An 11,146-nucleotide genomic window follows, 5' to 3' on the forward strand; every position below is an offset into this window, starting at 1 on the left:
CTCCTGAACGCTAACTATTCATTTCCTTTTCAGGAATTTAATCCAATACAGAAAGCCAAATCAGATCTGAAAACTTTCTCAATGCCAGTCTCAGGCCTTTTATCAGAAACCTTACTCGGCAAACTAAATTACTAACACAGCCGGCCAATACTGACTGCTCTAGAAAAAAAAATTACACTGAATCACATCTAAACTAATAAACATAAGACCTTTCTATTTTGGGAGAACAGACAGGAGCTCAAAGGATCCTCTTTTCTGCAGACAAACTGGCACTTACCTCATACAGCTACCTCAGTGAAAAAGAGACTGTTATTATTATTACACTTATATACATATATAAATAAGACACTCCAATCTAAGGACGAATAATGCGTACAGTATACAGTGTATATACATATATACATACATATATACACACACACAAATAATACACCACAGCAGTGTTGATCTATTTTCTATAACTGCAGCCCTGACAGTCGTGCAGCTACGAATCACAGGGTCATATTAATGCACTTGTTGTAATAAGTTATGGTTTGTATAGTAACAGCGCACTCACGGTAGATGCGCCACATAAATGTGTGCAATGTTTCATATGGTGAAGTGTTCTGTAAGGAGACATTTATTTAACATCTATGAAAGTCTCCAGTGTTAGTGCTTTGTAACAGTCCGAGCTAAAGCAGTAAATTTCATTTTCCTGACACAGGCTGCAACAAGATCTAGTGTTTGTTTCATTTGTACCACAAGGTAGGTGTGAAATGACTAAAACTGTGGTGAATGAGGGTAAGACAACAAAGTGAGCAGACCAGAGTGCAGATATTTTATGGAGAAAATGGATGAAAGAGCACAAAAGAGAGAGAATGTGGGGGACAAAGAGACCTCCAAACCACTACCGAGAGGCAGAGAGAAGATTCATTCAGGCTGATGCTGGATTGTGTGGAGTCTTAATTGAAGATCTTACAGGTAACATCCTTTAGGATCAGTAGACAGACAGGATGACCAGGAGTGCGAGTTTATTTGTGTCTGGCTGTGCAGACTCTTCTTACAGGGAGGGGTAGCAGTTTAGATCTGGGTACATGCTGGAGATGATGGGTGTGGACACCAAAGATGTCATTTCATCAAAATTCCATTAGGAGGTAACACCATTCCTGTTCCCAAGTCAAGACTCCATGGGAATGCACCAATGGGAATAGTTTTCAATAGACACCTAAACTTTAAAATGCAAGGACAATTTTTTTTTAGCAGCATGCGGGAAATAAGAAACAGGAACAGATGGCCTTGAAATGATGTTTAATGGAATTTTGAAAAACCTTTTAATTAGTGTGAACCATTATTATTATTTTTTTTTCGGATCATCCTGACATAATAGGCCTTGAACAGTATAACAGTAACGCAATTAGTTGTACATGCAAAATCCAATCCAAATGTCCAATACTCGCCACGCACATTCGAGTGTCTTTTTTTCCTTCTTCTTTTTTTTTTTCAAATGCGAGTGACATTTTTTCCCCCACCACATTGAATATTTGAGCCAAAGTAAAAATGTCCAGCTACTGCAAATCAACACAACCAGATTACTGCTGAGTACTTAAAAAGCTGTGGTATGTGACCTATTATGATAAGTTATCAGTCACAAAAATGTGCCGGAATTTTTTTTTATACTAGGAAAAAAAATGTAAAAACAAAACAACATTGCTTGCCATCTAACATTCCAACAATTCCCTACATTGAAAAAAAAAACAACCCCAAAGTGCGAAGCCTCTGGAAGAAGATCTATCCTTAGTTAGTGCTAAAACAGTTAGTTCTTGACACAGGAACAAGTTTAAAAAAAAAAAAAAAAGATGTAAGGCTACGTCTACAGTGCAAGAGAAGACTGGGAACTTAACAAAAATAAACAACAAAACAAGTAAAAAAAAATCATTTGACATTTGTTCGGTAAAAACAGTAGGATAAATACAAACATGGATAGAGTCCGTCCAACGTGATCCTTTTTCTTTTCTTTCTTTTTTTTTTTTTTTTTTTTTTTTTTTTGCTTTCCTTATTCGTTAAAGGACTTCACAACAGTTCAGTCTAACAATCCAAGATCAGGGGTGCTGTAGTATGCAGTGTTATTCAATAGTACATTCTAATAGAAAATGAGAATAGCTATTGTACATACAGGAATTTAAGCCATACAATCATAACCAGGACTATAATAGTAGTAAGAAAGAGAAAGCAGCACTGATAAACCTACAGTCCAACCCCCTATGTCCAATCACCCCCCCCCACCCTGTTTCATTACACCATTGCCTGGACTGGTAAGAAAACAAACGACAAAAAGGAAGAGAGGGTGCTGTTTTGGGAAGGGTGCTGGGAAAAGGTGCATTCCGCTAGGGGACTTTATACGTTACCTGCCAGAAAGCTATCAGTGTTATCACATATGGTAGAGTAGTAAGGTGGCTGGGCATCGGTGCTGTCCCCGTGCTGGGGAGACAGGTGCATGGGAGACTCGGGGTCGGACTCCTCGAGAGCGCTGGCCCCTGTCTTCCCGCACAGCAGGTATTGGTCATCGGGACTGGCGTGTGACTCCCCTTGCTGGCCGAGGGGGAGCAGGTCGACAGGACAACCCAGTAGGTCTTCGGCTTGAGCGGCCGCAGCAGGCAAGGTCAGCTCCTTAATGAGCGAGGGATCCTTAGCCTCATCTGGAAACTGGTCTTCGTTCTCCAGGGAAAAAATCCCAGGGCTCTTACCACAGCTCTCGGCTGTAGAATGGGCATTGGAGTTGGATACTGAGCAGTCAAATCCATAGGAGGCTACAGAGTTGGCGGACTGTGGGGTCCCACCATCTTCCTCTCCAGCGTGAATATCGGTGGCCTCCTCATCTTCCTCCAAGGCAGGGAGGTTTCGGGAGGCAGTAGGACTGTCTAAGGCTGCAGTGTCGTCAACTGGAGCATCAGGGTCATTGATTTGCATCTCTCCTTCAGTATCACTTGCCTCATCCCCAGAAGTAGAACGGGATGATGGAACAGACGCTGGTGCAGTTGGAGCATCGCCCAGGACCTCATCTGCTGGGAGTGTCTCTGCCTCCTCTTCCTCTCCATCCCCACGCTCCAGGTGAATCCCGAGGTCCTGTTCCTGGTCAGGCTGGGCTATCGGCACAGGTGTCTGTTGCTTGTCCGAGCGGGACTCGACACCTGAGCTGCTGTCGTAGTCCCGCAGCTCTTCAGGTGTGCTGGTCTCACTGCTGCTGTGAGCTACCAAGGCCGTTCCACTAAGGGTGCTTGACTGGGACATACCAATTGCAGGTGCACACAGGTTAGCGCCATCCACTGGGACTGAGCTCTCAGTTTCTTCACGTACATCAAGGTGTGGTTTGGTCAAATGACCTAGAGGCTCCTCCAGCCAGGCTTCAGCAGGGGATTTTGTGGGCATCTCAGGATCAGCTGCCTTAACATCTAAAGGACTGGATGTTATGTTGATGGAGGTTGGCTGAGCCCAAGTGTCCGCAAAGGGGTTAGATGGGCCCCAGGCTGCAGTCATGGGTATTGAGGGAGTTGGAGCAGTGCGGTTTAAATTGTCTAGATATCCTTCCTTATAGTCATCCGCATCAATATTTCCGTCAATCTTGCTTCCACTCTCCACCTGGCCTTCGCTAACCATCTCAATGTCTTCATCCTCATGCTCATCGTCTTCTTCAGATTTGAGGTGAACATCCATGCGTTGATCACCAGCTTGCTCATGGCCAAAGTCCATGTGGTGCTTGTCAATATGCTCTGGACCAGTGTCCATGTCCTCCTTTTCCTGTTCCTCTTCCTCCTCTTCTTCCTCCTCTTCCTCTTCATCTGAAAAAGATTTGAGCCCAGGTGGCCCCATAAATGGCTGTTCCATTTCCACTTTTTTCAGCGAGAAGCCCTCTTCATCTTCATCACTGCGATGACTCTCCATTTGGAACGGTGAAGTTGTTTCTGCTTGCTCCTGCTGTATGATCCTGCCAAAATCATCAGACTGCATTAAACTGCTACTGGAGCTGCTAAATTCTGATAATCCAAACTTAAAATCGTCCATTTTCTGTGTTTCAGGCACTGCTTGAACTTTTACAGTCTCCCTCTCCTGCTCTTCCTCATCTTCTTCTTCCTCCTCCTCCTCCTCGTGATCATCTTCATTGATTTCTTCCTCTGCCTTTTCTACTGCCTCCTCCTTCTCCATACTAGGTGAGGTAGGTGACACACTGCTGAAATGCTCCACATGGGATATACTCAACAGGTCAGGCTCCACTCCAAGACTGAAAGGTTTCCCAACATCCACTGCCTCCTCTGCTGCAAACTCCATAGTGGTCAGGATAGCCTCTTGAACCCTGATCTCTTCTTCCTCCAGATTCTCTGTGGTGATATCACTTGAGAACATTGGCTGATTCTGTGCCCAGGGATTATTGGCACAATACATATCTTGTAGTGGAGTTGAGACCTGAGGTTCGACATGCACAGGAGACTCTTCAGTAGGCGAGGATGGTGGGGACATGACTGTTGTTCCAAGTGTTGAAGGAGCACTTGGGTGCTCAAGACTGACTAGATTCAGATGAGCTGCCAGCTGTGGCACCACCTCTTCAGGTGTTTCATCATCTGTATCTGATGGAATATCCTCAGTCTCTGCTGCAATGTCCGCAACTGCAGCAGTAATCAAAGATTCAACTGCTGGTTCTGAGACTGATTCAGGCAGAGGTTCAGGCTTAGTTTCAAACAGGAGTTGTGACTCAGGTTCAGGGGCAATTTCAGACTCTGCTTCAAACAGGAGTTGGGACTCAGGTTCGGGGGCAAGTTCAGACTCTGCTTCAAACAGGAGTTGGGACTCAGGTTCAGGGGCAATTTCAGACTCTGCTTCAAACAGGAGTTGGGACTCAGGTTCGGGGGCAAGTTCAGACTCTGCTTCAAACAGGAGTTGGGACTCAGGTTCAGGGGCAATTTCAGACTCTGCTTCAAACTGGAGTTGGGACTCAGGTTCAGGGGAAATTAGTTCAGACTTGGGTTCTGGGGCAATTTGAGTCTCTGTTTGCAGCAGTAGTTCAGACTTGGGTTCAGGGGCAATTTCAGACTCTGTTTCCAACAGGAGATCAGACTTGGGTTCAGGGGCAATTTCAGACTCTTTTTCCAACAGGAGATCAGACTTGGGTTCAGGGGCAGAGGGAAATTCAGACTTGGTTTCAAGCAGGAATTCAGACTTAGTTTCAGATGTAAATTCAGACTCAGTTTCCAATGGAAGTTCCGATTGGGGTTCAGATGCAAATTCATACTTGGTTTCAAGCAGGTGGTCAGATATGTATTCAGGTTCACTTTCTAATGGGAGTTCTGATTTGGGTTCAGGCACAACTGCAGACTTGGTTTCAAGCAGGGCTTCAGCCATAGTTTCAGGCATAGATTCAGATTCACTTTCCAAGAAGATGTCTGATCTGGGTTCAGATGCAACTGCAGTCTTGGTTTCAAGCAGGAGTTCAGACATAGTTTCAGGTGTAAATTCAGACTCAGTTTCCAACAGATGTTCTGATTTGGTTTCAGGTTCAAATTCAGTCTTGGTTTCAGGTAGGACTTCAGATATAGTTTCAGGCACATGTTCAGACTTGGTTTCAGATGCAAGTTGAGACTCAGTTTCCAATGGGAGTGGTGAAGCGGGTACAGGTGTATCTTCGAGCTGGGGTTCAGGTGCAGCTTCGAACTTGGGTTCAGGTGCTACTTCGAATTTGGGTTCAGGTGCTACTTCGAGTTTGGGTTCAGGTGAAACTTCGAGCTGGACTTCAGGTGCGACTTCAGGCTTGGATTCAGGCAGGAGTTCAGTGTGAACTTCAGATTCATTGTCTGTCATCGCGATCAATGTACCAGCAGCTGTGGCAGCAGCAACAACAGCCACGGCTTCAACTGCAACCGCAGTCTCAACAGCAGGAGCTACGGCCTCACTCTCTTTATGTGCAGCTTTGGGGCCACGTTTAACCGGCATGGGAGTGCTGCTTCCCACTACTTTCTTAGGGCTGGCTGTCTTGGCGGTGCTGTTCTTAGCGCTAGATGTTTTTAGGGCAGCATTGATTTCCTTTGACGGAGTTGGTTTGCTCTCCTTAGGCTTACTCGTCTTGGCTTCCACTGCTGGCTTGCAGGGAGCAGAAGGTTTCTTGGAAACCGACTCCGGTTTGGCTGGCGTGGCTGCCTTCGGGGTGTCAGGCTTGCTGGCCTTAGTCGAAGCAGGGCGAGTGAGCGGGGAGGCAGTTGACTTCTTGGCTGCTGGGGTGGCTGGCTTGCTCGCATCTAAACAGATAAGCATATGGCAAAGGGAAGAGTGTTTTCAGTGTCTGTTACTGTGTCCTATAGCAATAATCAATGAAGAAAAAAAACATTGATATCTGAATGCTGTGTAAATATGTTACACAATGTATAAAACAGTACTATAAAACGTCAAGTAAAATAATGAAGACTAAAGGCAATTAGTCATTTAATGTAGAAAAAATGGCAAACCTTTACTTTCATAGTGAAAATGCTTTGCTTTAAGGTTATACAGGTACATCTCAAAAAATTTGAATATCGTGGAAAAGTAAATTTTTTCCCCCATAATTTAATTCAAAAAGTGGAACTTTCATATATTCTAGATTCACTACACATAAAGTGAAATATTTCAAGCTTTTTTTCTCAATATCTCAAAATATTCGAATAAAGAATTTATAATACAGAAATGTCGACCTGAGAAGACTCTAATCAGATAATTAACTCAAAACACCTGCAAAGGTTTCCTGAGGCTTTAATCTCTCGGTCTGGGTCAGTACACACACAATAACGGGGAGAATGAAAGTTAATGTTGCATTTCATTTGGAAATCAAGGTTCCAGAGTCTGGAGGAAGGGTAGAAGGAACAGAATCCGAGTTGCTTGAAGTCCAGTGTGAAGTTTCCACAGTCAGTGATGATTTGGGTTGCCATGTCATCTGCTGGTGTTGGTGCAGTGTGTTTTCTCGAGTTGAGTCGATGCAGCGTCTACCAGGAGATTTTAGAGAACTTCATGCTTCCATCTGCTGACGATCTTTATGGAGATGCTGATTTCCTTTTCCAGCAGGACTCTTCACCTGCCCACAGTGCCAAATACTAGTAACTGGTTCATGACCATGGTATTACTGTGCTTGTCCAGCCGACTCTCCTGACCTGAACCCCATAGAGAATCTACGAGAGACACCAGACCCGACAATACAGACGAGCTGAAGTCCGCTATCAAAGCAACCTGGGCTTCAGAACACCTCAGCAGTGCCACAGGCTGATCGCCTCCATGCCACGCCGCACTGATGCAGTAATTCATGCAAAAGGATTAAAGCCCCGACCAAGTCGACATTTCTGCATTATAAATTCTTTATTTTAATATTTTGAGATTAGATTTTTGATTTCCATGAGCTGTAAACCGTAATCATCGAGATTAAAAAAAAAGGCTTGAAACATTGCATGTTATGTTTAACGAAGCTACGATATCTGAAAGTTCCATTTTTTAAATTAAATTATGAAAAAAATGAACTTTTCCACCGTATTACATTTTTTGAGATCCACCTGTAAATATTATTTTAGATCGTTTATCTACCTTTCTTGATGGGTGTAGGGCTCTTTGTGGATGTGGTTGGAGCCCGACCAGCCGAGGGAGTTTTAGCAGGTGATGGTTTAGCAGTGGAGGTGGTTGTTTTGGCTGCAGATGGAGTGGTCTTTGATGCGGTTGTTGGTGTCTTGGGTGTGGCGGGTGAAGCTGACTTTGGTGCAGCAGATGCTGGGCGAGAAGCTGTGGTTCCTGTGGCAGGCCTTGAGAAGTAATGACAGAAAGAAAACATGCACTTAGTATCAACAGAAGACATATAATTTGTTATACAAAAAGTTAAACATCACTCTGAGGGTAATAAACTCTGCGGCTGTGATCCTGATGCTCTGTTCGACCTGAGCCGATTGTTCACAATGCAGATCTGGGCCCCGGAGGACTGACAGGAAAATGCACGGAAGCACAGCAGTGGGAAAGGAGGTAAGAAGGCAAGGTCCTTTGGTTATATGTAGCTCAGAGAAGGAATGTGAGAGGTCACCTGTTCCTGTTTTGTAAAAATGGGCCAAGACTACTAACAGAGTACATGGAAAAGCTGTAAAGATGTCCTAAAGTAAGTTATGGTCTTCTGGGTATAGCATGAGATGTACTGTTGTTCTTAATGACCCGGTTTTTAATCACAGATCCTGTTCACACAGATGTATGAGGAGCAGAGACATTTTATTATGGTCTCTGATCGAGGAGTAGAAAGGATAGGATAGCTGTCCCTATTGATCAGTCATGGCGTTCTAAACCGCAAACACAGAAGTCAGAACTTACTCAGCTTAACGTGCATTCAAGACTCCAGAGAGGCACTCTGTGATCGGTATGAGCATTTCAGGGAAACAGAAAGCATTTCTATGTGCTCTATATGAGTAAGTGTGTGTGTGTGTGTGAGTAACCCCAGTAACCCTACATTCCAGAACAATCCTACAATAAATACTACGTACGACACATTAAAGCAACAAATCCAAATGACTGGCTCGCATGAGTCCTCAGTTCTATCGTGAGTCTAGTCCGACATTTCTTCAGCTCTCCGCCCACAACTTTAGCTCGTATTAGTTTCCCCATTCACTGTCTGACGTGCAGAAAGATTTCCATATACGACCTCTCGGTAAACGTGTGTAGAGCAGAGATGCACCGATGTATCGGCCAATGAAGGCAATTTTTCAAAACATATGATGACCAGGGCCGATTATTTCCCGTCGATCAAAGGAGGGCAGGAAAACACACGGAAGATGACGCCTCTTGTGTGGAATGACTTTGAATTGGGTGACAATGACGACAAAACTGCAGTTTGTAATCTCTGCACTGCTAAAATTTTTACACCGCACGCTGCAGCAGAGCAGAAGCAGTGTGCATTTATTTCATCGTGCATGTTAATGAATGAGTGCTTTTACACCGGATGCTGCAGCAGTGAAGCGGGAGTTTCGGCGTCGAGTCAAAGTTGTTTTTTTTGCCGCGCTGAATTAAAGGGCCGGTACACCGTTGAGAGATTTAAATGAAGATGAGTCGACAAAAAAGTATATATTGCACAGAAAAATATATTTGTAGAGTAGTATATTTCATATCCAGTTAATGTTAATGTATAAAAAGTTGATATTATATATGACCAGTTTGATGTTTAATGATGAAGCAGAAATGCTTTTGTTTGTGGAGAGTGAATGTGAGACTAACAGGAGGGTTTTTTTTTACAATTCAGTCAATGTTAATATGAATTAATAACATTCGATAAGTTAATAATCTTATTTTAATCTTCAGAATTGAGTTCATGTGCTCATGTTAATTAGAGTCATGTGTTAATGTTGATGAGACCAGTTACTGTCAAACAACTTGCTGAAATGGAGAGAATAAAGATTTTATTTTCATTTCTTTCAGAATTGTGGAATTAATTATTATTCATTGAAAAGAAGGTATAAAAGACAGAACTATCGGTATCGGCCGATATCGCTCTGAATAACCGTTTATCCGTATAACGGTTATAAACCCGTAATTTAGTATGGGTGCATCTATAGTATAGAAACATTACAGATATCCTTGGTACCTCTGGTGAGTGTATGTAGCTAGTGTAGTTAGTTTATTTTGATCATCTTGGACGAAGCCTAGTACATCACATGTCAATCAAACTTCAACACATTTTCAACAAAATAGATATATAAGAAATTGCATAGTGAGTTTTACATTTTGGCTACTGCAATTTCGTCACTGCTGCAGGCAGGGGTGGCTTGGCGGTCGGGGGTTCGAGCCCCAGTACTACCAAGCTGCCACTGTTGGGCCCGTGAGCAAGGCCCTTAACCCTCTCTGTTCTGGGGGCACAGTGTCATGGCGCTCTGACCCTAACCTACATGAAGAAAAAGAATTTCACTGTGCTGTAATATATATGTGACCAATAAAGACTCGTTATCATTATTAAGCGACTTGCTTCTGTGAATGTACTTAAGGCCGGTCCTTAAAGCCCTGGATGATGATCAGTGGCCGTGTTAATTGCTCTCGGTCTCTCCTTTTCATCATCTCCTCTTTAGTGCTTGCCCTAACTGCTAACCAGCCATACTTATCTGTATTCATCATTTAATCCCTGTAAGCCCTTTCTAATTAAGCTCCATGGGTGCTGAAGCAGTGTCGACTCCCCAAGCACACAAAGAGTAGCCACAAGAATGAAACAATCCCGACACAAACCACTTCATAATCACACACTGTTCCTCACCAAGCCCCCACGATCACTAACGCTGCCCTGTAGGGCCTGGGCTCCACATCAGGGTTGAGAAAAGCAACCTAGATCCCGCAGGCACGGCATGAGCGGTTGATCTCCTTAATACACGCTCCACTGGCGGCCTGCTCTAAATAAAGTATTCTGAACTAACAAGAGCGCCAGTGAGGATGACAAGACAGGGAGAGCGGCAAGAGTTACTTGAATCTTTAATGCTGGAAAAAAGCACAACCAAAAATAACCATTCAAATCCCACTTGTGTGTGTGTGTGTGTGGAGGAAAAGCACACAATTGCTGAATATTCAGTGTGTATTCTGGTGAAAGGAAGGAAGAAAGAACATCACAGATACGACATTCATGTCCTACATGTTCAGTAGAGCCATGGGTTTTTACAAAGGCTGGTTGTGCAGAGATAAGAGAAGAACGGGCTGCGCAGTGCCGAGCAGAAAAAAAAAAAAACGGGTGATTCGGCTTATTTTATACAAAAACGAAGGAGGTTGTCAGATGAGCGAAGACACATCGGTAGTAAGGAAAGAAAACTCCAAAGATGGAATATAAAAAATATACACAGCGCAGTCTCGTGCGATTGAGAGAAGTGTCCGCTTTGGTTTTATCGGCTTTGCACATTTTCAATTAGGAAGACCTCAAAAACAACAACGAGGATTTAGCCGTAATACACCATTTCCTCTGGGAACTCCGGTTTCCGCCCTCAAACTAGCTAAACATGGAGGACATGAAAGAGTTTTAATTGTCTAGAGTTTTAATAGAGGTTTTTTTTGCTACTATTGCTAATGAGTTAACAAACCGCTCCGGTAGAGCAAGACCCACTCTGGGGGTACGACATTTACACTGGCCAAACCAAAATATTACCGGATGTCCTTTTCCCCAGAA

General features: G+C 43.6%; 1 protein-coding gene across 7 annotated transcripts in view; it reads right to left on the bottom strand.

Moving 5' to 3' along the window:
* Positions 1 to 1,982: 1,982 nt before the first annotated feature.
* prr36b (proline rich 36b) overlaps positions 1,983 to 11,146 on the bottom strand; it is a 26,681-nt gene continuing 17,517 nt past the window's right edge. For all 7 annotated transcript variants that reach the window (XM_053684742.1, XM_053684739.1, XM_053684737.1 and 4 more), the window contains 2 exons: positions 7,567 to 7,778; positions 1,983 to 6,260 (listed from right to left, as the gene is read on the bottom strand). In XM_053684742.1, coding sequence (XP_053540717.1) covers positions 2,374 to 6,260; positions 7,567 to 7,778 — 4,099 coding nt within the window. In that variant the 3' untranslated portion in view covers positions 1,983 to 2,373. The remainder of the gene's footprint in view (positions 6,261 to 7,566; positions 7,779 to 11,146) is intronic.

Source organism: Ictalurus punctatus, chromosome 12, assembly GCF_001660625.3.
Source record: "Ictalurus punctatus breed USDA103 chromosome 12, Coco_2.0, whole genome shotgun sequence".
Taxonomy (NCBI): domain Eukaryota; kingdom Metazoa; phylum Chordata; class Actinopteri; order Siluriformes; family Ictaluridae; genus Ictalurus; species Ictalurus punctatus.